At 43.1% G+C, this 26626-nt stretch overlaps 1 protein-coding gene across 4 annotated transcripts in view; it reads right to left on the bottom strand.

Moving 5' to 3' along the window:
• The window catches only part of TEX10 (testis expressed 10), a 121776-nt gene that overhangs the window by 37165 nt on the left and 57985 nt on the right, over window positions 1–26626 (bottom strand). For all 4 annotated transcript variants that reach the window (XM_048839417.2, XM_075125507.1, XM_048839418.2 and 1 more), the window contains 2 exons: window positions 17094–17182; window positions 6645–6778 (listed from right to left, as the gene is read on the bottom strand). In XM_048839417.2, coding sequence (XP_048695374.2) covers window positions 6645–6778; window positions 17094–17182 — 223 coding nt within the window. The remainder of the gene's footprint in view (window positions 1–6644; window positions 6779–17093; window positions 17183–26626) is intronic.

Here is a 26626-nt window from a genome sequence, read left to right as displayed (position 1 = left end):
ACCATTCAGAAGAGCTACCTTTTGGAAAGTACATCTATCCAATCTTCCACTTATTATTCATGACCACATGCAACCAAAGCTAATGGTTACAAGATAATGCAGTCTAGTTCACTACCCAACCCCCAAATTATCTTTTTTTCTTTAGACAAGTGAGCCTTATTTAGATGTGATAGGTTTCTCCTGCTAAATCTCAGGTATGTATATATTTAAACACTAGCTTCTCTTTTTCATCTTAGTTTTAATGAATAGTCTGTATCTCTGATTGCACCAATGAATGCCCAGCACTGTAAGCTAGTAGCAGAAAGGCCAGATCTCCTTATACTGTATGTCCAAACAGGTCAGGAGGATAAAAAGTGTCTGTCTGGGAGCATGTGTGATTCCATGGGCAAATTAACGATAGGTAAGGGAAGTGTCATCTGATGCATAAAAAAGTACAGAATCATAATTTCAAATGTGTCACCCTCTCTGGCACAGCAGTGGGGACTTACTGATCCCCTCAACAGCTCCAAGTTCCCCAGTTGGTGGAAATGTTGATAATACAATGTTGTCGGAAATGGGTCAAATTGGGTATCATTCGAAAGCCCTTTCTCCCATCAACACAATGATACCAAACATGACAAACCTAGAACAATTATGTACTTATTTGAGAAAATGTTTACATATCAATTTTTTAAATTATACTTTAACACAGGCATGTCAAACATGCAGCCATCACAAAGCTAAATTATGGCCCTCAATTGACAGTACTGTGTTATCAATTAATGCTCATAACTAAGGCCCTACCAAATTCACGGCCATGAAAAAAGCGTCACAGACCGTGAAATCTGGTCTTTTGTGTGCTTTTACCCGATACTATACAGATTTCACAGGGGAGACCAGCGTTTCTCAAACTGGGGGTCCTGACCCAAAAGGGAGTTGCAGAGGGGGTCACAAGGTTATTTTAGAGGGGTTGTGATATTGCCACCCTTGCTTCTGTGCTGCATTCAGAGCTGAGTGCTTGGAGAGCGGCAGCTGTTGGCCAGATGCCCCGCTCTGAAGGCAGCCCCCCGCCAGCAGCAGCAGCATGGAAGAAAGGGTAACAATACCATGGCATCCTTACTTCTGTGCGGCTGCTGGCACTGGCTCTGCCTTTACAGTTGGCCTCCCTGCCAGCAGCTACCACTCTCCCGCTGCCCAGCTCTGAAGGCAGCGCCGCCACTAGCAGCAGCGCAGAAATAAAGGTAGCAGTACCGCAAATCCCCCTACAATAACCTTGCGACCCCCCCCACACACACACACTCAACTCCTTTTTGGGTCAGGACCCCTACAATTACACCACCATGAAATTTCAGATTTATATATGTGAAGTCATGAAATTTACAATTTTAAAAATCCTATGACCGTGAAATTGGTAGAGCCCTACTCATAACATAACTGATTAATTTTTTTAATGTTTCAGATTACTTTAAATGGAAGGAGTGCTTCAAGTTGATATGCCATCATTGGCAAAAAAATAAGTGGTTCAGTGGTATTGATTATCAGCTTTGTGTATTATGCCAAAAGAGTTGTAATAAGGCACTAGTTAAGATATCAGCATCCAGCCAGAAATTACTGGAATCCATCCGCAAATAGTATGTACATATTTACGTAACATACATTACATAACATAATTAATTACAATCCCAAATAATGTATTGCAAAATCCCTGTTTTCACTTTGGTCTTGATCATTTTTAGACATCAAAGGGGAGATGAAGAGTACTGACTAGTAGCTGCATCTTTGGAGAACACCACCGCGGAGGACTTGGTTAAACACAATGCTCGGTGGCACGTTATATGCTATAAGAAGTGCACCCATAACCTGAATTTAGCATTGGAGAGGAAGTACATCTAGCATCAGGAAAAAGTTGAAGATACTCGGACAAAGTGCCAGCTGTGAGTGAGACTTGCCCTATACTAGGTCCCATGGCATGTGATTTGAGAAGAACCCCTGCTTCTTCTGCAGTATGGCAGAAATGTCGAGGCATCCATTAAGCATAGATTCAGCATGTGAGACAGGTAAGGAACTGTATGAAGCAGTCACTCTTAGATGTCAGTTGAACAGATACTTTGGCTCACGACTTGTACGAAGCCTACAAAACTTAAATTATCCAAAGCTCCGTCAATTTATTGGCTCCAATGAAAAAGAACACACTAAAGCTGTGCTCAAATGCAAAGAAGAAAGTCAGAGTGATGGTGGAAGGGACTATTACTGAGCCAACCACAGACGGGTTATTGTTGGCTCATCTCCTGATTGTGTCCAGATCTCAGTGTGATGTTGGTCTATGTGAGACTCTGGGAAAGTACAAGTTCTCCATGGTACCATGATCGATGTTCGAATGCAATGAAACAATGCATACATGCAAGGCAAAAAGAACACAGATGCACATCTTGCATGGTCTTCCTAAGCCAGAACCTCTGATTAATTGAGCAGCAGAGGCCTTTTAGCATAGCAATCATAGATAGTAAAGTTGAGGTACAAGCTCTCAGAAAACCAGAAACTATTAACACTTGCCAAGGGTCAGCTGAACATTTCATTAGGAGGCTACAGAGAAAATAGCAGACCTATGACCAAGTCCGCCTTGTGTCCGATACATACACAGAAGAATCAATTGAAAATATTACCAGAAAGAAGAGATTCCGTGCTATTGCACCTGTCCAATTAATAACCATTGACTCCACATATATCTCCAGTGTCACAATGAAGAAGCTAGTGTCTCATATTCACACGAAGGACAAGTTAACTGCATGCCCTGCAGCAAAAATATTCCAGCATGCAAAGAATTCCTCAAATAATTTAGTTGTCACATGGCGTAATGAATGCCACCTCACTCTGTTCAGTGGAATTTCTTCATAGTTCCTATGATGAGGCTGACACTGAAATTATCTTGCATGCCATCAATGCCATAGAGAAAGGTGCTACTAAACAAGACTTATTGTACAAGACACAGATGTTCTAGCTCTCTCTGTAAGATGCAACCGCAAGATTCTGTTTTTGTGCTTGCTGCTGGGGAACAATCATTGAACATCCCTCAGGATGTGTTCCTATCACTCAGACCATTAAAAGCCACCACACTGCCAGGTTTCCATGCCTTTTCAGGATGTGACATTACCCAGAAGGCTGGCTAGAAAGACCAAATTATCTTACTGGAAGGTATTTGATTCAGCCTCCAAAGGCTGTCTCCTCGCTCTGAAGATGCTCAGAATGGCTGACACAGTCACTAAAGGAGTTCATAAATGCACTGGAGGCGTTCACAAGCTGAGTTGACCATTTGAAGAGCAACATTATAACATCTGCAGAGCTACGTTGATATCTGTGTTCTTGATAGCAGGTATAAATGCACCCCTTGTAGGTAGCAGTTTTTCTGTCTGTCGGCCTGCTTCTAGGAAAACAAATTATCAGGCAATGGAATGGGGATGATCAAGCACATCCAGAACTACACCTTCCCCTATCAGGCATGGATGGGTCTTGGAGGATGTACTGATCACACCAGTTATACGTGAAATACCATATGCTCCCAAATCAATCCTTCAGCTAAACAAATGTTCACGTGCGAAGACAAGATGCTCACCACCCTGAAAATATTCGGCCAGCAGCCTGCCTTGTATGGAGATGACAGTGATGATGAATTTGATGAATATATGTTTTTAGTCGTACATAGCCCAATATATGTTTTCAGTAGTATACAGCATGATCTCCTGTGATGTATTTAAAGGAAGAGTTTATCTTGGTAATGAATGGTACTGGAGCACACAGAATGATCTTGTCCCTATGGATGGAATAAGACGACTTGTGCCAATAGCAGAGATATTTCAGAGACTTCTTGACAATGTTACTACAGCCGGATCAGAGGCCATCCAATGAAAGAACTGAGAGATCCCAAGTAGGAAAGAAAGGTCAAACCGCTGGTTCACATCTACATGCTGTTCTGAGGAACTCTGATAGCTTCGTGGTGACCTACCATCTTAGTTAGGGCTTGTGGCTCAATACTCAGACTCACGTAATTCTGTGCCAGGAGTGGACCCAGTGATAGGAAATCCTGCCTGCTGGAAAGATGGAGCAAAGACCTCTGTGACAGTTCCACTAGGTACACGTACCAAGAACTTCTTTGTCAATTTCAGCCATAGGATAAAATAAGTCACTTCCTCCTTTTTCATCTTTGGAAGTAGTGGAAGTGAGGAAGGAAGAACACAGAAAAGCTGACAGCCATCTGCAATACAGAGTATCTATTTTCCTATGATCACTGGTCTACTTCCTTCTGATGCTCCAGGCTGAGACTTTACCCCTGGAACAAAAAAAGTTCTTCTCTGATACCTCTGTGGTATATAGTCTATCTTAGGCTTTGCTGTGGTAGAGAGTGAATCCTCTCTATTTATCCATGTCAGCCACCACCTTATTAATCTTCTTTCCAGCAAGATTTCCCCAATGAATCTGAGACACAGAGGATTTGTTTAGATTATCTGCTGTCTGCTATACTTGGTTTCCTGCCATTGAATTTTCTGCCAAACACATAGAATGCATGAATCTATCCACTACAGACTCATTAACCAGAGAGATTTTCTTTTGCTTTGACTTCAGCTCATCATGGTTCTGTCAGCTGCAGCTTTATAGGTCACTGAATCAAGACATCATGGATCTAGTGAAACATGATTGTTAGTGAGCTATGAGGACTGAAGATGAAGTTTTGAACGCTCATTTGAGGGTAACTCAATTTTTCTATCTGCAGGGTCTTTGGGGAAGTCCAATACCACAGTAAAAACCACACCAAAACTATCGTACTAAGCTTGGGGAGCATAAAGAGGGAATATTTAGGATCCAAGACCATATAAAATATTTCATGGCTTTCCAATTCAAATATTTTCCCTTATCAGGATTCTCTTATTCTCCCTTAATGGAGGAGTGAAAATTCAGCCCTGGTTTTGGAGGGAAGGTATTTTCCCTTGGCTTTAGCCTGCTTCTCCTTTGTATCTGGCTGGACCCCAATGGAGACTACTACATTTCTTCCCAAGCTCTCAAACATGTCTGTAGGGAAAAACTTCTCATTTCTCCAGCTAAGAGTTATAACCCAAAATACAGAGTTCCCCTTCCTTGGGGAAGATAACAGAAGAAGATGAGACTCTGGAATGTCTTTTCACTCTTCTTTGGTTTTTATGGTATTTGTGGATTTTTGTGCCTGTCTGGGAATAATTTACGCTTCCTAGACAGTGCTCACTTTCAGAGTTTAGCCCTTGTGGGGGACCTCAAGTCTCTGTCTGACATGCAATTAGAGAGGAAATGCAGATGGGCGCTCCTGAGCCCAAATATTCTTTCTGAGAGGAGTAAGTCGGAGAAGATACTCAACTTCTTGCTAAGGGACCATTATCCATTTGAGAACCTGAAAAAGAACTTGGAGCTTTCCATCAAGAGATGTATGAGACCAAGGAACCTTGGAGAATTTCAGACTTCTCTCAAATACGATAGTCCTCCTTGCTGAGTCCCAGGCCTTGAGGAAGGCTGAACTACCCTAGCTGAGTTGTCTCGACTAGCATGAGAGATACAAAGGCCAGATTTTATATCGACAATAAACTATTATTTCTAGTCTAGTAAATTTTTTGTATGTGTAAATAATGTGCATACTTAAACAGACTTCTATATAAATACACATGTACAGACAGACTCTAGACTATCAGTGTTCTACCACAGTAAATATGGTCACCAGTAAGACTATGAATTACACTGTAGGTTTAATTATGCTGTAGGTCTGATTACAGCAAACAGAACAGTCTAAAATATGTCTTCTTTCTTTAAAAAAAGATTACTTGAAAGACTACATAAACAATATTAAATTCCTAATTACAGCAGTTGTCCAAGAAGCATTTCTCTTGTCATAGCACTCCAACCTCATTGTTCAGTGGGTGGATCAAAACTGCAGTGTCCATGTCACTAACGTTTGTTAAATACTTTCAGTCTCTGTTTGCATTTCATCAAACAAATTCAGTTATATTTTTATCATACAAAGAAGTTATGTTATGTGGTAGCCATGTAATAAAAGACAGATAAATCACACCACACAGTTCACTAGTTTAAAATAAAATTTGGTGACTGCAGATCTTTCTAGAACCAGCAATAAAGCCAAGTTTCAAATTTGTATGGTCCTATAGACAGGCACTGAATTCACAGTGTCACAGGAAGGCTACTCATTTCAGTAAACTGAGTGAATAAGCATAAGAAATTATATCCAAGTACTCTCAATATCAGCTTAATATGACTCAACTTTAATAAGGGTGCTATTTAATTAACAGCGAAATGTGCTCCCAAAAAATCTTTCAAAATTAGCGTTCTACAATAATTTCTTCTCTTTTGACAGTCAACACTTACACAATCATTTGTGTTTAAGAATTTTCCAAAGCTGTACTCCCTCTTCTGAAAAGTAATATTTTACACACTTTATTACTGCATGCTTCCTTTTTAAGCAGCTTTACCAAAATACTGCCTGAGAGCTACAGAATGGTCTTGCCGTTTAACAGCAATAATATTCTGAGCTTTTTTTAACTCATGAAAGGACTTTAGACATCAAGGGATAAGGAAAAGGGACAGAGAGTTCTGAGTTTGTTGGCTGTCACTTAGAATTAGTGTTGATGTATTACCTCTGTCACAGCCCAGTGGTGTAAAAATTGGTCCAGATCAGTCAGGTAGAGATGGACAGATGAAAACTGTGTCTGGCTAATGTGAGGTTTTCCTCTAATGCTCTGAAGGCTAGTCAACTCCTCTTTAGAGAATCCTAGAGATAGTGGAGGAATGAAATCGTTAGGATCACAAAGCAAGTCAAGTGCTGTTCTACTTTATTAGCACTATTGAAAAAACTCCTTTATTTGTGCCCACAGAACGTTTGTTGTTCCACAATTCTAATACGTCTCACTTGATATTTTGAAAGTAGTATATAAAAATATGAGTTCTGAGTTCAAAAAGGAAAATGTCCAAAAACAAAAAAGTAGTTCAAAAATGTAGGTTAAGGGGAAAAGCTAAGAAACATCCATTCAAAACTTTGAGTGTAATTCAGTTAAAAAAAAAAAGTCTGAGGGACACTTCTATTTTTCACAATGTACAGCTTTACAAAATATGAATAGTATACTATTTTGTGCCTGGACAAAATTTCCAGTCATAGAAACCATATTTCTCTGTATATCAGGTTTGGAGACTCCTAGCAGCCACTGGCTGCTAGTACAGCAAAACTAAATATCACAGATCCCTACTTTAAATTTTAGAGGCAATTTCTGTATCTGTGTAAAACAAACTGCTTCAACTATTTATGCAGAGAAAGGAAAGAAAAGCCAGCAAATAAGTTTGTATGGAAACCAAAATATCAGTCCTGAAAAATGAAAAAAAAAAAACTGAGCAAGGATGAGTGCAACGGAGATCCCATTCGATGCTCATCATACTTTGTAACATGACCCATATATAAAATGTTTAAAATTGTAATATTTTAATCTGTGTCCTCCCCTCGCCACAGCCTGAAAGCCCAATGTTCAGTTTTGTCTATCAGTCCTTATGTCCATATACAGCTGCTTGTCCATCACCAGTACTCGTTATATTTGTGAATTTACATTGAAGCTCACCAGAGAAGGAATTCCATTTCACGCTCTGTTTCTTCTGTGTGTTTTACCAATTGTAAAGTACCTAGTACATTTACAGGACTACATAAATTCCCAGACAAAAATCTACATTAAAATTGTATTAAAGTTGTGGGTACATACAAATAATTAATGACAAAAGCACTACATTGATGATGTAATTATTGCAAAAACAAGCAACACATATCTAGGTAATTCAGAGTTTAAAATTAGCCTTAAGAAAATTCCAATCTCATTGAAGTATGTAAACATACAACTGAGGCAACCAAACACTGCTCTGTACCACTGCTCTGTAATGATGTCACACTATCACCTGAACAATTATGATTCAAGCATTATAGTTTCTGTGGTCCCAGAAGAGAAGAAACTGATTTTTAAAGATATTGATTCCATCTCCCCATATTTTCCGTCTCGTGGTGTCACTACAATTAAAACATTGCTATAATTGTTTTTACCCCTAAATTATTCAATATAAATACATTCAATATAAATTCCATCTTAATGTAGTTTATCTTTAAATTATTAAAAATTTCATACTATGTTAAATAAGAATCCTAAAGGCAATACTACCATGTAATATATCTAATGATTTGAAGATCTGTAGTATCAACCTCAAATCAATTTTATAAAATTTAACTAACTTTTAGGTTCAGATTCACTGGTATGTGCAGGCTGTACACTAGCCAGTTAAACTGGGCTTTAAAACTAGTTTGCTTCACCAGAGCAGCTGGAGTATATTTGTAAATCTGGTAATTAATTTGCATGTGACTTATCCCCATCCCCTCAGCACACACAAAAAAATGGTTACTGGCCTTTCCATAACCTTACCTTCCACTGGAGGTGTGCTTACGCCCAAAGCACAGTTGCCTGAAATTTCTCCCTCGGTGGTACCTGTCAGGTCAGTCTCTCGTGCCATGTGCTCATAGCACCAGTATAAAGGGTCCGGCTGATCCCGCAGACCCTCAGTTCCTTCCTTCTGGCCAACTCCAAAAGAGGGGTAGGAGGGTGGGTTATGGAATGGACACGTCCAACACATCTCAAAGAACAACAGTTATGGAAAGGTTAGTAACCATTGTTTCTTCAAGTGCTTGCACATGCCCATTCCACTGTAGTTGACTCCCAAGCAGTAGCATAGGATGGTGAGATCGGAGTTCTCGACCGAAACTGGCATCATCCCTAGCCAGTTCAGTAATGGCATAATGAGTAGAAAACGTATGCAATGATGACCAAGTCACCACTCTGAAAATGTCCTGAATAGGGACATGAGCCAGCAATGCTGATGCTGGTGCTCTCGTGGAGTGGGCAGTCAGGTTAGCTGGTGGTGGAAAACCTACCTGCTGCTCATAACACATGCAAATGCATGATGTAATCCATGATGAAAGTCTCTGAGCAGAGTCCTTTCGGCAATCACTATGAGTTGGATGGATCTACGGAACGGTTTGATCCTCTCGATGTAGAATGCTAGGGCACATCTAATGTCCAGAGTATGGAGACGTTGCTCCTCCCTGCTCATGTGTGTTTTTAGCTAGAAAATTGGCAGAAAGATTGCCTAATTACTGTAAAACCACCTTTGGGAGGAAAGCAGAGTGAGCGTGAAGCTGCACTTATCCGTAAAGAAGATCATGTATTTGGGGGGGGGGGGGGTGTCGCCCGACATAAAGGCACGGACCTACAAGACCTTCCTGGCTAAAGTAATAGCCACCAGAAAGGCCACCTTCCAGAAAAGGTATGACAAGGGGCACATTGCCAGTGGCTCAAACGGGGGTGGGAGGGCTGTCTGTTTTGATAAGACCAGCTTTAGGTCCCTGTACGGGGTTGCACTCACCTGTCAGGAGCACCCCCTGGCTAAGTGCGTGTGCCTGCACTCTCTCACTACTTGTTTGTGTTGAGAGTTCGCTGATTCAGCCCGGCCAAGTCAGAGTGTGTGCGTGTGCGTGAGTGTGAGTGAGTGAGAGAGAGAGTGATAAAAGCAAAGCAAACCCCTTTCGAGGTACAAGTCCAACAGGGGCCTCTTACCCAGGGAGCTTTAGTAGTGCTTGCCTTGGTTTCTCAGAGTTTCCCTGCCAAGCCTTTCTGCCTGGAGAGATTTGGCGGTCTCTCACTCCAGTAGATCAGGATCTTCTCCCTCAGGCCTTTCTACAGGGAGAGCTATTCATTTTCTATGCTAGTTGCTCAAGATCTTCTCTCCCAGGCCTATCTACCTGGAGAGCTTTTATAATTTCTGCACCTTTTGGTCAGGGTTCCCTCCCAGGCCTCTCTTACCTGGAGAGATTTTCCAGTTCGGTGCCCTCTGTAACATCTCTCTCAGTTTGTCCCTGCTCCGGAATAGAGCGATGCCCCAGGATTCCATCCCTGGAAGCAATGTCTTCGCCCTCTTCAGCTAGGCCACTAAAAGAGTTTAGTTCTCCCTTCTGGGGTGCCTCAATGTTTAGGCCACTTCTCCCAGTGACTAATGAGGGTTGGGGGGACCTGGGCCGGCCCACTACTCTGGGTCCCAGCCCAGGGACCCTGTAGATAGCAGCTGTCACTGTGTCCCTTTATCTAAATTGCACTAATGCTCTAATGCCCTGGGCCACTTCCCCGCGCCGTCTTCATCTTTAGCTCAGGATCTTGTCCTGATGGAGTCCCTGCAACCAAGCTCAAGGCTCCTTCTTGTTCTCCATGGCTTCTGGCAACACTACTTCATCCAAGGTCCGGCAGCTCCCTCAGCCAGCCACACACCATCCATGCTCCTCCAGCTCCAGAAAGGAACTGAACTTGGTCTGGCCCGGCAGCTCTTCTTATACTGACCTGCTGGGCCCCGGTGGGCTACTTCCCACATAGCCACTATAGACAGCTTTGAGGACCTCTCTACTGCCTTTTTCTGGGGTGTGGCAGGGCCAAAAGGCTTCCATGAGGGGGCCTCAGAGCCTAGTCCACCCATCACAGTCCTATGAAGGGACTGGTTCCTGTATTTGTGAGTATAGTCTTCCTATGCCTTTGAGGAAACAAATGGCCATTTCATGAGAAAAAACGGATCAATTATTCACCGGGTAGGGTGGAATGCTGAAATTGCTACATGATGAACCTTAAATTGATGAAATCGCTAAACCTTGTTATTTCAGGTGTAAAAAATACTCAAGAACGGACTGCAGTGATGACTGTGGGAGTGAGACTCCTTGCTGGGATGCCCAAATGGAGAGGTATATAGCCCTGGTAAAGGGCTTCCTGCTACCTAATAGGGCCCAGCAGACCTGTCTGAGCAAGCCAACTCTGCAATATTTATCCATGGAGCTTCCAGGCCATCAAGTGGATGGCGGTACTGAGGTTATAATGAAGCAGCTGACTGTGGTTCTGGGAGATCAGGTCTGGGAGGAGAGGGAGCATGAGAATGACCCATGCCCTGTCCTGCTTGATTTTCAGCACAACCTTGTGCACGAGCAGGATGGGGGGGAAGCGTAGAACAGGTGCACTGCCCACGGGAGCAAGAAGGCATCCATGAGCAAGCCTGGGGCTGTGGCCTCATAGGGAACAAAACTGGTGACACTTTCTGTTGTATCTGGCCGCAAACAGTGTCTATTTGGAGAGTCGCCCGCCGGTGGAAAACGTCCCTGACGATAGCCAGGGCGAGGGGACCACTGTAGTGATGGGAGAAACACCTGCTGAGGCAATCTACCAGTTCATTTTGCACTCTCGGAAAGTGAGAAGCCTCAAGGTGGACTGACTGGGTTATGCAAAACTCTCACAAGTGAATTGCTTTCTGTCACGGGGGGAAGAGCAAGCCCCTCCCTGCCTGCTGAGGTAGAACATGGCTGCAGCATTACCCGTGAACACTTGCACGCTCCTGCCCATAATGTGAGGCAGGAATGCCTGACAGGTCAGACAAACTGCCTTGTGCTCTCTGACATTGATGTGTAGCGAGAGCTCTTCTGGGGACCACAAGCTTTGGGTCCTGAGGGGCCCTGGGTGAGCTCCCAAGCCCAGCTCTGACATGTCTAAGATCACAGAAATCAAAGGTTGGGGCCAGGTGAAGGGAACGTCTGAGCAACCCGCCAGAGGGTCCAGGCACCAACTGAGGGAGGCTAGGACTGGGGAAGGCACTGTGAGCACAGAGTCTAGATGGTGGCGGTTCAGTGAGTAGACCAAGGCCAGTCAAGCCTGATGGAGCCTGAGGAATAGTCTTGCGTGCTGTACCACGTACATGAATGAGGCCCTGTGACCTAGAAGTCTCAGACAAAAACGTAATGGGGTGGTCCTTGATGTGTGCTATTAGTGACATGATTGTGTGAAACGGCCTTCTGGGAGGAAGGCCTTGGCCTGGGTGGAGTCAAGCACAGCTCTGATAAACTCCATCCTCTGCACCGGAGTGAGAACAGACTTCTGCCTGTTTATTAGCAGGCCCAGGGCTTGTCAAGTCAACTGTATGAGGTGGATTCTGAACTCTATCTGAGCCTTGGACCAGCTTCTGATTAGCCAGTCATCCAGATAAAGGTAGACTTGCACCCCGTCTTCTCAGGAAAGTCACCACTACCGCCATGCACTTTGTAAACACCCGTGGGGCCACTAATAGGCCAAACAGGAGAACTAGGAATTGGTAGCAGGCCAGGTTCACAATAAACCTGAGAAACCTTCTGTGGCCTTAGAAGATCAAAATGTGAAAATAGACATTTCTTAAATCAAGGGCAGAGTACCAGGGAGGGGATAATGGAAGCCAGGGAGACCATGCGGAACTTCAGTTCCGTGAGGTAGCCATTGAGTCGGCGTAGGTCTAGAATAGGTCTGAGACCACCCATGCAGTCCTGTAGGGATTGCTGGACCCCAGGAGACCAGAGGACTGTAGCTCGAGTCTTACACATGGCCACTGCGGAGGCCATGGACCTGGCCGCCAAGTCCAGCCCCATCCAGGGATGCCTGCAAGGAGGCCCAAGCTACCACCTTCCCCTTCTCCACCAGTGAGGACTCCTGCCTGCCTGCACTCCTGGGGAAGCGAGTCTTTGAACTTCATCATGGAGTCCCACACTGGTTGGCGATCCTAAGCTGTAGTCCCCCAGTAGAATAAATCTTTCTATTGAAAAGGTCCGGTTTCTTGGAGTCATTTGCTTTAGGAATTGCCCCTTGTAGGCCCTGTCTCTCCCTTTCATTGACCGCCGAGAACATCAAGGACCCCAGGGAGCAGTAGGGAGAGATAAGAGTATAGGAGGAACTCATAACCCTGGGCAGGCACAAAGTACTTCCTCTCTGCTTTTTTCGATGTGGGGGGAAGGGAGGCAGGGCTTTGCAACAGGGCTTTCACTGGGTCCATAATGGCCTCACTGAGAGGTAGAGCCACTTTCAACATGCCCACAGCAACCAGGATGTGAACCAGACTATGGGAGGATTCTTTCATTACCTCTGTGTGCAAGCCTGTTTGAGGCCAACCTCTTCAATAGCTCCTGGTGGGCCTTATAGTCCTCGAGGAGGCGACATGTCCACCCCAACACTGCCTCGTCCGGGGAGGCGGCCTGCACACGCAAGGAACCTCCTCCTCTCCTTCTGCACTGAAGGGATCCTGCAGATCCGGATCCTGAAGTTCAATACTGGGCTCAATGCCGGAGTTTAGGTCGGGTGCTGCCCAATGAGATGGAGGCACACTTCTCTTGGAGGCCTCCAAGTCAGAGCTTCTAGAATGGGGCCCTGCCATTGGGGAAAACCCCAAAGGGTTCCAAAAGGGCGGACAGTGACCGGTAGGCCAAGGACATGGTGGGCACACCTGTGCTGGGGGTCCACGACGGGGCTTGGACGGCTGGAGGGAGAATAAGGGCGACTCCTTGGATGGGAGGAGTTTGACCCAACCTCCAAATCAGCTAACAAGTTTTCCTCTGAGAATCATGGTGGTGTGGTTCCTACTGGTGCCAGAAATCGGTGATGGGGCTGGGAGGCTTCCATCAGGGCCAGCCAGGACAGTTTCCCTCTAGATGGTATAGCGGGGCCTGGAACCAGATGACAGCTAGGGACTACATGTTCCCTCCTGCCCACTGGCACCAATGCTGCCAATTCTTGTACTGCCAGTGGTACTGAAAGAGACAGCAGGTCTCTGGCCTCAGCAAATGCCTCCAGGCAAAACTCTGCTAACTGACGGAGAAGCGCCAACTAAACTATATAACTGAGCAACTGTTTAAACTCTAACTATACACAATATGAAGAAACAAATAAAAATGAAGACCACTAAGAACAGCTTGCCATAGCATGAAGAGCAGTTCCAGCGAACGTCACTGGCGTTAAGAAGGAAATGAAGGGGTCCAAGGTCAGCCAGGGCCCTTTATGCCAGCGTGGTGAGCGTGCAGCACCAGGGAGCACCAGAGCCAACCCAATGGGTACCACTGAGGGAAAAATTTCTAGCAACTGTACTCGGGGTGCGCACACACCTACAGTGGAATGGCCATGTCGAGGCACTCGACAAAGAATCACTCTTTCCCTCTCCCATGGTTTCCGGTGGTGCTGCTTTCTGGTGCCAGAGAGCTGAGAGGAACAGTGTAGCAGCAGCTGGTTATCAGGAGGCGTCATAAATATAAAGGGAAGGGTAAACACCTTTAAATCCCACTTCTGCCACCATGTCAAGGTTCCTTCCCCACTCTGAACTCTAGGGTACAGATGTGGGGACCTGCATGAAAACCTCCTAAGCTTACTTTTACCAGCCTAGGTTAAAACTTCCCCAAGGTACAAACTATTTTACCTTTTGCCCTTGGACTTCCACTGCCACCACCAAACGTCTAACCGGATTTATTTTTGAGAAAGCGTTGTTTGGAAACGTCTTTCCCTGCAAAATCCTCAACAAAACCTTGCACCCTCCTTCCTGGGGAAGGTTTGATAAAAATCCTCACCAATTTGCATAGGTGACCACAGACCCAAACTCTTGGATCTTAAGAACCATGAAAAAAGCATTCAGTTCTTACAAGAAGAATTTTAATAGAAGAAACAGTAAAAAGAATCAACTCTGTAAAATCAGGATGGTTAACACCTTACAGGGTAATTAGATTCAAAACATAGATAATCACTCTAGGCAAAACCTTAAGTTACAAAAAGACACAAAGACAGGAATATCCAGCCTATTCAGCACAGCTTATTTTCTCAGCCATTTAAAGAAATCAGAATCTAACACATATCTAGCTAGATTACTTACTAAATTCTAAGACTCCATTCCTGTTCTGTCCCCAGCAAAAGCCTCATCCAGAGAGACCCTTTGTTTCTCCCTTCCTCCAGCTTTTGAAAGTATCTTGTCTCCTCACTGGTCATTTTGGTCAGGTGCCAGCGAAGTTATCCTAGCTTCTTAACCCTTTACAGGTGAAAGGGTTTTTCCTCTGGCCAGGAGGGATTTAAAGGTGTTTACCCTTCCCTTTATATTTATGACAGGAGGATTGGGTGGGTTTTTTTATTTTAACTATTTTTAAAAAAAATATGGGCAAACAAGTAAATGTATAGATATTTAATTGTGGAATTTGACTGTCAGAGTTAAAAGAAAACATATGTATATTCAATTTAGTTACCTATGAAAGTCTGGAGGTAAACTGGGCAGCAGGGGGCATGCAGTTAGTGAGAGGAGGCTGTGCAGAGAGTCTGGGGAGAACAGGAAGAAGAGGAGTCTGCAAAGGGACCATAATGGGCAAGTAGCTAAAAATGCAGGATTCAGGGTCAATGTGGAATGAGGCCAGGAATGTATATTTGGTCAGGAATGTGAGAAGAGGTTCATATGCAGGGGGCTCCTGTGTTGGTGAAATCAGGACTGTGCACTGGTCTTGGGGATTGGAATGGGGAGCCCTGTCCCTTTGTGCCAAGGGATCAGTGAGTGAAAGGCTACGCACAACAGCACTACTGCTTCAGCTCCATTGTGCACTCAGGCAACATCACTGGGGCCATAAATTGCAGACATCAGTCCTCAGAGACTGCTTACCTCCCCAATTCTCAGGCCCCTCTCTTTGGATAGCACCCATCTCTCCTCAATACAATCCTTCATCCCTCCCAAAGCCACACATATCTGTTTCCCTCTGCTCCTCCCCATAACCCCACTCTATCCCCAACCCCTCACTGTCCCCCCTCAGCTCCCAACACCAGGAAGCAGCACTGTGGGGAGCCTTGGGAAGGCATAGAGATGAGCAAGAATACGATCGGGGCAGGAATGCACAAATGGGAGGAGGAGAAATTTGAAGCTTGTTTTTCCATTAAGATTATTCAAGATTTAAAAAGCTTTGAAGAATGCCAAGTTTCTTAGAGAACACATTTAAAAATAAATTTTAACTCAAATTTTCAGAAAACTTTTTGTTCTGTAACTCAAATAAAGTAAATGCAGTAATTTTATCAAAGATATGTTGTATTCTTAATATAAAGCAAAGAAGTTGAAATGCTGCTTTAAGTGTAAAATGCAGTTCATCATTAACTCCAGAGTCATGACCAGAGATTCCATAAGATCACCACCAGGGGAAAAAAAAAAGGCGTTGAAGTGGGAGGTGCTGCTGTGCCTATTTTTATAAGAGCTGTTTCAATGCACACAACAAGGCACAAAGCCCATCCTAGGCTAACAGCTTTTCACATTTCTGCAATCCATGTGGCATAATGCTCAGCTCCAAAAGTGGAGAACAAAAGCAGCTGGGATCTGCAAAAGCAATTTCACAAAGGGAAAATTGCAATATCCAGTTTCACATGTGTAAAATATCAATTGTTGCATTAAGGATGCACAGTACACTAGTTTTCACACTTATAATTTCTCCCTCTGATTGAGGACTACGTACATGCTAAATATGAAATCTGAAATCCAAACTGCTTCTTTGCGACTCATGCACAAAACCTCACTCCCCATCTTGGTCTGCCAGATTTAACCATCCAGACACTCTGTAGAGCACATCTTTTATCCTCTTTGTTTGGGAAAATCTTGGGACTTGACTTTTATTTGCATCGGTGTTCAGTGGTTAGTAATAATTCTGTTTGTCTAAAGAGCACTGGAAGACCACTCTATTGTGCTCATTAATTCTATTATCAATCAAAATAAATAAAGCAGTTACGCAATTCACTTAAAGCAGGAATAATTTCTTTTTCTTGCTCAAATAATTCAAATATTGCTGAATAGATTTCCTTTAAGTTTTCAAAAAGAAAACATAGGACTGTAGGGTGAGAAGGGACCGTGTCATTAGTCTAACCCCCTGCCAAGATGCAGTACATATCTGTGTACTGAAACAAAATATGAAAAATATTCAGTCCACATGGCAATTGAGGGTGAAAGAGTAAGCCACTAAAAATAGAAAATAAGAATGAAAGTGCTTTCTCACCCATAACCAAAGCATATCACAATGCTAGAATTTCTGATCTTTTTTCCATTGTGTACAAGTATTTAACCCATATTTAATATTCATCATTAATCTACTTTATACAGTAATTATACTAAACGAGATTCAATATCACTTTATCACAATCAATTTCATGTTCTTAATTTCAATTTATAAAATTCAAAGGGATTGCCTGTAAGTGTCGAAAACAAGAAGCTGAAGTAGTCCACATCGTTCACTGAACTGTCCTGCACTTGGCATTTCCATCCAGCAAAGGAAGATCTATTTAAAAACAAAAACAACGGGAGGGCTATTATAAAACACTATAATTAAAAATACACTTTTGGAAATCACACATTAATATAATCAATTTAAAAATCAAATCAGTATGTGTTATTTTTAGCACACCCATCCCTCAACTGTTAAAGTAAAACTTATACCAGCTTCACACAATTTTATTTGCCTATTGGGTGTTTTGTTTGTTGTTTTTAAATGGACAATAGAAAACTTTCCTCCTCCATGACTGTCATCAAAGGTGGCCTGTAGATTATGTTCCTGAGGTGGTAAATTTTCATAACTACTGATACAACACTTATGGGAAAAAATAGCAGCCACCAGACACAATAATTTGGACCAATTATATTTTACCTGGAACCTTATTTTACATTTGATGTTATAGATTTAAAATAAAACAAATTTTTTTAAATTAAAAAGTCACTATTTTGGAAGGCCAAGTTATATTTTTCATTATATTCAGTAACTTTAAAATATCTCTTTTTATGCAACAATGGAGTCCATTAAATAGTAGTGTCAGCATATATTTAGAATGGATAAGGATCTTAAACACAGGAATTATAATAAAAAAACATACAGAGAAAAGAGACCCAATGTAAAACTCATTTTGAAGTTTCTCATGGTGTTATATTTTTAAATAGGTAAGACATAATGCAGAGCCAATAGCACCACCTATTAAGGTTGCCCAAGACTTCCTGTTATAAGACTCTGTTTTCAGTTGCTTATAACTTTGTCAAACTAATTATTTGGGTTGAAATTTCCCATGCTGAGTGTCTACCTTAGCCAAAATGGTTCAGCCATCTACAAGAATGAGGTTCGGGGGAATACATGTTGTTTTGCCCATGTTAACTTCTGGTGACCTGTTCTTTGAGAAGCTCTAGCACCCCCCAAGACTTGGGGCAGAAACCTGAAACTTGGCAAGGGGTGGCCTATTTGTCAGGGATGTGACTTTTCCTGCCACCATGAAAATCCACCCAAATTTGGCCAAGTTATAAGCCTTTGAGAAAATTGCAGTTCACACACGCTCAGTAAAGAGATGCTAGAATCTTCGTAGCTTAATTCCCCAAACATTCTGCCTGCCCAAAGCATACTCCATCCCAGGGCTTCAGGGTTTCTGTGCAATTACAGCATTGGACAGTTCTAACCCATGCTGGGCCCTGATCCAGGTACCAGAACGGTGAACAGGGAGCCAGTCTCTCTTTTCGTTTCAATGCACCCTTTGCTGATTCCCAAGTAGCTTGGAGAGGGAAGTTGCCTGAATTGCATGCAGAGGAGACAAGAGCTGTACATGGGGAGCATAGACAGGGACAAGGAGCCTGCGAGATAAAGGGACCTCAGAGCCAGCCCTGGACAGGCAAAGAGACTGGAACTGGGAGTCGGGGGAAGCAGAGAAAATTGAGACTAGATGGGCAAGGAGAGAGCGTGTCAGGGAGGGAAAGATTTATTGGATAAACACCAATTTCCTTCTTTTTTTCCCCCTGGGGGTGTTTTATTGGTAGTCAAAAATAGAGAAGACCAAAACCAAAAATCAGAAGCCCTTCCTGCAGTGGAAGCCCATATGTCTCCTGGTGAAGACAATGGCAGACTTCAGGGAGGACAGCTCTTTATTCAATGACAGGGAGGACTCTTTTCCATGACGGTGAGGAGTAGACCTCTAGAGGTTGTGCCGATGGGTAAGGTGCCCTGGTTCTTCCTACTCTCAACCACCAAGGCCAGGATCAATGCTGAGAGGTGTGACAACAGAGTCAGAGCTGCGCTGGTTGAGTCCAGAGTTGCAGGCTGCTCCTTCTCTCCAGTCCATGATGCTGTGCAGGGCTTGAAGGATTTCCCTCCAGAGACCTTGCCGTATCAGTCCTTACGGGAAGGCACTGAACTCCTGCCTTGGTCTCAGAGAGCCCATTTCAGGGCCTGACTTCAACACTGGAAGTGATGGTGATGCTGACTTTGACATCAATGTGGGGGTCAGGTCAGGCGCTGGGGTGTTGACGCCAGATCTTTAGTCATTGCTAACTTCTCTGCATCAGCCTTAGGTATCACCTGCCTGCTTGACAGGACACAGAACAATTTTGGCTTGTCCACTAGTACAATTCGTGTGCATGTGTGACTTGTTCATACTTATGGAGAAGGACAAGCATACCAAACATCTGTCTGGAATGTGCAATTCCCTCAGGCAGAACAGACGCCTACTGTGACCATCCTTCAGGGGGACTAGTCCATCACAGGACAGACAGGGCTTGAAGCCCACAGGTTTTAAGTCCACTGTTTTGAAGAGCCCTACAGAGGGAGCATAAAATCACAAAGGTCAAAAATAAGAGATCACAAGTAGTTCTGTAGATTTTGCAGAATTTAGCCTGAGCTAGGAACTAGCAGGTCAGACACTGTGACGGTGTCGGGACTCACCACCGCAGTGCCTCCTGCTGTACACTCTGGGAATTAGCTCAGTTCTGAGCACCGTCTGTCGGTGGTGTCCCGTCCGTCTCTTGTCCTGCTGGCATCTGGACTCGCGTTGCTCCTTGCTCCGTGGCGTCCTCTTCAGGACACTGCCTCCAGCAGTGCCCCCAAGTCCACACTCACCCCCTTCGGGGGGGGAGGGGTGGGTAGGGTGGTTAACAGCAGTCTTTTCTCTTCACCCCAGCCGAAGTGGCCAACCACATCCCCAAAGTCTAACTTCTATCACGGGTCGGGTGCAGTCCGCTATGGCCACTCCTAACGGCCGGGTGTAGCACAAGGGGGGAGCGGGGAACCCAGGCCCGCCCTCTATTCTGGGTCCTGGCCCAGGGACCCTCTGGCAGCAGCCTCCCTGCCCTCCTTCGCTCCCCTTGTTCGCCTCTCCTCCCTTGGCCACTTCCCCTTCGGCCAGCTTGCACTTGTGGGCCCTTCTATCAGGGCCTGCAGCCTGGCGGGTATTGGGCTGGAGTTCTTCTCAGCTCCCCCAAGCCTGCCCAGCACTGCGCTGTCCTGGGTGCTGGTCTCCTTCACTCAGGTGACAGACCTTCTCCCTTGCAGGTCTGAGAGACGCTGCCTGCTCCCTTCCTGGGCAGCCTTTATATAGGGCCTTGCCTAGCCCTGATTGGTTGGCTGTAATACTGGCCCTGATTGGCTCTCTAACAAGCCCTCCCTGATTGGCTGCCGCCTTGTGCAGCCGCTCTGGCCTGTTGTAGCCCAACCTGGCATGGGGGTGGGGCACCGCCCCACCACAGACACATACCAGTTTCATCTTACTGCCACTATGAGACAAACCTTTCTGTCCCTGCAATCCCCTCCCTCATTCACTATACAGCTTCCAACTTCTGCAACAAATGAGGAAGGGGTACCATCAAAAACAGTTTCTTTTCTTTCACAATACAATCCTTAGTCATCATCAGATCAGGTCCATCCAGCGCAGTGAACGAGAGAGGAATCTGTTGTAATCATTGGGTTTACAACTTTACCTCATTTATGAGTTCGACTGTAAAAAGTGAGGGAAAATTTATAAAATGCCACAAAAACCTATAACAAATGCTGATGGGAAGAGGTTCAAAAGCAAGAGAGAAAGACTGAATTAGTCCAAACAAAAAGGTCTAGTGATAGAACAAGGACTGTGTTAAGATCTTGTCTAGTAAACAAGAATACTGTAAAACCAAAATGAGTGAACCAAATTCGGGGTGTCAAATAAGGCCTCACTGATGGACAAAATAATAAGAGGATGGACTATTCCATGCATCACTTCCCTTTGGGGTCCTTAAACAAAGAGATCTTGGGGAGAAAAACTGGCTATTAGAGTGAGCTTCATTACCGTGGCTTCCACACCCTGGAACCGCAGGCCTTCTTCATCCTGATCCTGAAAGACTTCCCAGCTAGACCAGGCCTGAAAGAGGGCCCCACATAATATCGTAACTTCTACCATCAGTGGCTGAATCCCAACCACCACCTGGGATCTGAGACTCTCTCTCGTCAACCCTACCCTCTCATGTCCTTTTTCTTCCCTATCACTGTTTCTTATCTCTCTCCTTTATTCAATCGGTCTAATAAGAATCTGACTTAGCCAACCAAGATTGTATATTCTGCAACATTGTTGTGAGCCTGTGACCAGAAAGAAGCAGCTCAAAGCAATACCCTTAATAGTCCAATGCTGGTACAAGTTGCCAGGTCTCAAAGCGGCAGATAAGACAGCATGCTGTGCGAGTGTTTTTCCAACAATGAGGTGGCAAGGGAGACAACACCAGAGACAGAAGCTGCATTTTCTCTGTTTGCTATTCTTTTCTCTCCCCTTTTGTTTTGCCTTCTTAGGAAATGGGATTGGATTTAAACACCACCACCAATAACAACAGCTCCAGCCCATCTTTTCCCCCAAAAGGACAGTAATTACCATCTTTAATACCATCTACAAGACTGGCCTGCTTCTTTCTAAAGTCTCTCTTCAGCAAAAGGGAAAAAGGAATGTTGTTAATATGAAAGCTTTACTTAATATTTCACATTTCAAATGCTTTAACTGTTTCTTCCTTCTTTTCCTGCAGCCTTAATAAAAGGTTAAAGAGATTTTAAATGGTGTGGTTGCCATGGCACTAAGCAGGCTGAAGTCTGTACAACAAACCCTAAATCTTGTTTAAAACTGTTTAATGTTGGACAGTGACAGGATTATGTTAACACTTTTGACTCTTTGGGCCTCTTTACTCCATCTCAATGAACACAAGTCTCATGGAAAAAATAATATGTGATTATATAATTAAAGACTGTATCATAATACATATGCACAAGAGAGCCACACTAAAGTCGCACAAGCAACCTTTGTTCTGACATTTCCTAACTTTTGATTATTAAAGTTGTAAAGTCAAGCAATGTTATTTTAACATGTTTTTGTATGTAATTATCAAATGCACAGAACATGGTCTAAGAGCCAGGAGATTTAGGTTCTATGTCTGGCTCTCCATTTACTGTGAGACTTCAAGTCATTCATTTACGCTATCTGTGCCTCAGTTCGCTCATCTGTACAACAGATGACTTATCTGAGGATGGGTCTAGGCTGTTCTCAGTGGTGGCAGATGACAGAACAAGAAGCAATGGTCTCAAGTTGCAGTGAGAGAGGTCTAGGTTGGAAATTAGAAAAACTATTTCACTAGGAGGATGGTGAAGCACTGGAACGCTTTATCTTGGGAGGTGGTGGAATCTCCATCCTTAGAGGTTTTTAAGGCCCAGCTTGACAAAGCCCTGACTGGGATGATTTAGTTGATGTTGGTCCTGCTTTGAGCACGGGGTTGGACTAGATAACCTCCTGAGGTCTCTTCCAACCCTAATCTTCTATGATTCTATTTGCCAGAAGTATGTGAAGTTTAATTAATTGTATGGGAATGCTTTGAGAGCTTCAGATGAAAGGTTCTATAGAAGCCCAAAGTATTAGTATAGCCAAATATTGTGATGCTAATATATGCTGTGTGAAGCTAATCTATAAATTAAATACAAGACTAATATGGTCACCCTTTCCATAGGATTTAAGTATCTAGTTAAAACTATTACTTTTTGAGATTCATGGAGGTGATTAGGAAATGGGATCAAAATGTTCAATATAAAGAGAAACCTCAATTTCAATGAATAAATGTAGATGCATTACAAACAGGGGAAAATAGCAAACTATCTTGCACACAAATTGTAGTGAAATATATTAATACTTACACATATAGTTTTCAGTTATTTGTGAATTTCTAAAAATATATTTAAATACTGCTCATAATTTAAAAGTTAGAAATATTTAACTCTTAAAACATGCCTTTTGTACTCTCCAATACATGGGGGAGGAGATATAGTTAAATGTAAGTTTTAGTTTCCATTTTTTGAATAAATTCGTTTTATCAAAGATAGGAATCTAACTGTTACAGAACTGTTGATGAGCGGGACCTCTTCAATCATCTAGCCCAAACCCTAAATTAACTATGATAAACGGTACACTATAATTTCCATAATTTTATCTAATCTCAATGAGAATCTCTCTATTGAGCATGTTGTAACTGCATCATTAGGAAACCAGTTCAACAGACCGATTGTTATTAAAAATCAAAGTTGAATCTTATTAACTTAAGCTCACTGCTTCTTTTGCTATTCATGTCACAGATTTTCCAGGTAGCAGCAGTTGTCAAAAGTCCCTTTTCTCACTTGTATTTGGCAAGAAAGTTGTGACCTTTTCTTTCAGATGCAGCCCTTGCTACTTTTATCCATGCCTTTATAATCTCCACTTTGCATTATTGGAATATACGCTATAGGACTGTATCTCAAAACCACTAGGAAACTGCAGTTAGTGCGGAATGTGGCTATATCCCAAAAGGAGTCCATTATATTCATGCTCTGTGATCTACGCTCGCAATCAAATGATTTCTGAGTGAAGTTTAAGGTGTTGATTTTAAAGCCCTACCTGGGTCTTAGCTATTTCTGAAACAACTCTTTCCATGTGATACCGTGGCAGCTGCAACATACAAGGTGCTTGAGATAACAAATCCTTAGCTTAAATGGGAGGATGTTGGTGTTCTCAACTCTGCAGTACACTCTCTTACCCTCTTCCAGGCAGCCAGAGCTCAGATTTACTGACAGGAAATGTAGCAATTCAAAAATATTCATTTGCACTTTGAAATCCCTTACCTCTCCCACCATCATCTTTACTTGTGGTGACAAACTTTTACTCTCCAAAAACTGACTCTAACAAATACGAAAACTACCTCATTTCTTTCAAAATAACCCACAAATTAATGAGAGAAAACAGCAGAAATAGTACTGTTTAAGACATGCATGAAAGAGGTGCTGAGGCAGACACACAGCAGCTGCTGAGGCACACACATGCTACATATAGAACTCTTGGACATATTCTTCACAAATATGGTCAAATCTTTCAATAAGCCCTGTAGTTGAGGCATTATAGGCTACCTTTCAAACATATGCATCTGAAAGGCACATACAAAATGTGCAAATGGACACATATGGTAACTGCTCACAATTACATTTTCAGTGGAACAGGTACACAGGTGAAGTTTATGCATTAAAGGAAAGAACTAAGATAAATGGTTTTAGGACATAGGGTGTAGGCCATTTGTGCTTGCATATAATTTAACATAATTAGGGATGCAAATTCTGCTACTAGTTTAGTCAAGGGTAGTTAGGGCTTGTCCACAGAAGAAAGTTGCACTGGATTATCTAAGTCAGCCAGCACCTATCAGACAAGGGAGATATTGCTCAGAAGCCTGCAACTTTGTCATGAGACACCTCCACCTTCCCTTTAGTCTTCCAAATTTGCACTCTACCATCATTCTGCAACTACACAGTGTTTAACTAAACAGCTTCTTTCTCCTATTGAAGTATACTGTAAAAAGTTTCATAAACCAGGGAAGCAGAAAATAAGCTGGGTTTCCCAAAATGACAGGAGGAATCACACCATCATTAGTGTGCTTAGTCATCTTGGGAGCAAAATAATTTTTTCCCATTGCATAAAACAGACGTGAATTTCTAAATAACCTGGCTTTCCAGACTACCCCCATACTAATATTGATTAATTTTTCCACAGCGGTCAACCTGGCCTTGCAGCTTGATGAAGAAACACCCTTTCTGCTGATGAATTCTGAAGCTAGTTTAGGAGGCAAAGAATAGCTATCTGGGTCCCAACAGTGACCCCACTACAATTTGGAAACCCCAACCATGCAAATCGATCAATAATCTCCCATGTATTGCCAAGCTTTCTGAGTCTGACCCAGGCCTGCAGCACACTCCACCATGACAACAGCCCTGACAAAAACAACAAGTAGTCTGGTGGCACCTTAAAGACTAACAAACTTATTTGGGCACAAGCTTTCGTGGGTAAAACACCACTTGTTTTACACAAGAAAGCTTATGCCCAAATAAAACTGTTAGTCTTTAAGGTGCCACCAAGACTCCTTGTTGTTTTTGTGGATATAGACTAACACGGCTACCCCCGATACTTGACAGCCCTGACAGTTTCTCTACTAATGCACCAAATTGGTTACCTACTAACTAGCAACAATGGGGACTGGCAAGCTTCCAGATGGTGATGACACATGCTCTCCACCATCTGAGGGGAATTCTCACGTGGGTGTTCCACCGCTTTGGGGTGAGCTCTGGTCAGATCTCTAGGAAAGTAACCTGAAATTCTGCAGCCACTACAGGTTATCCCAGTTGTACATGACTATCCTGTTCCACCAGTTGAATCCAGTTGGCTGAGCCCACAAACAGTGCTCCACCGAGAGAAACACTCCAGGAAAATGTCACGCGGAAGTATCTACTTGATTTCATCCTCCTCTAGCAGTATTTCTACATCATCGTGGATGTCCCTCAAGTCAACCAGCACCATCTGGCTATGTTGACTGCCACTATCTATGGAGCAGCCTGACAAGAAAATGACTATCAAGATTGCAGCATTCTGGCAAAAGTTTGCAAAAAGTTGCAAAAAAAAAAATCTGGTGAATTATAAGATAACTGGAGAAGAATCATGTGGGTTTTTCTTTAGTTTGATCCCAAATTCCAGAATTGCAGTGGGTTCCAATAGGTATCCCATAATGCAAAGACCTAAGTGGTAGGACACTGCACCATGGGATACCTGCCCCAGAATATTGTGCAGTTATTTTTTAAAAGCAGAGATCTGTGTGGATGCAATATTACATGAAAGTAGCTTAATCCAGCATAAACAAAACCATATGGATGGACTTTTTCAGGATAGTTATACCTGTATAGATAAAACAGAGACACTGAAAACTTTCCCATGCTGACAAGCTCTTAAACTGGTTTTGTCAATGCCTGTGTGGACATTTATTTTGGCTTAAGAGTGGTTTATTTCAGTTTATCTTAGACCAATTCCTAACTGACTTAGGCCAAACCAAAACAGGACTGCTTTAAACTTCAGTAAGAGTATCCCCGTTTGCATCAGTTTAACCAAACTGGTTTAAAATCATACAGTTAGTGGCTTTAGGACAGCACATTAGATAAACACTGCTCACATCTTTCCCGCCAGATTGGAGGGATGGGGGAAGCGGAGAGGAAAGGAGTAAAGGGAGGTCATGGAGGTGGCATTAGAAAATGCTGGAACTCTAAACAGGATGCCATCCTTGAACACTGCTCTTGTCTTGCCCTTGTCCTCATATGTAGGCATTCAACTAGTATGGGTCTGGTAAGTTTTTCAAGCCCTGATCATAAATATTGAGGGAAAGATGGTGTTTCCGCCCCCATAGGCTGTAATATACAGGTAAAGGGCTAGAATTTTCTTATTTTTAATCAACTCTTTTGGAGGATCAGGTATTTTGGAAGTGTAGGTATGGCAAACTGCAACTAATATTCTAGAGGAATTAAAGGGGATTTGGAGAAAAAAATATTCCTACTTTAAATGAAACAACAGTTTGGCCTCAGCATTGTTAAAAGTAAGCTTTCACCTGCTACTAATTTTCTTTGTGGTTGCAAAGGCTGTTT

This window comes from Caretta caretta, chromosome 2 (genome assembly GCF_965140235.1).
Source record: "Caretta caretta isolate rCarCar2 chromosome 2, rCarCar1.hap1, whole genome shotgun sequence".
Lineage (NCBI taxonomy): Eukaryota > Metazoa > Chordata > Testudines > Cheloniidae > Caretta > Caretta caretta.
This window is presented reverse-complemented; position numbering and strand designations above follow the sequence as displayed.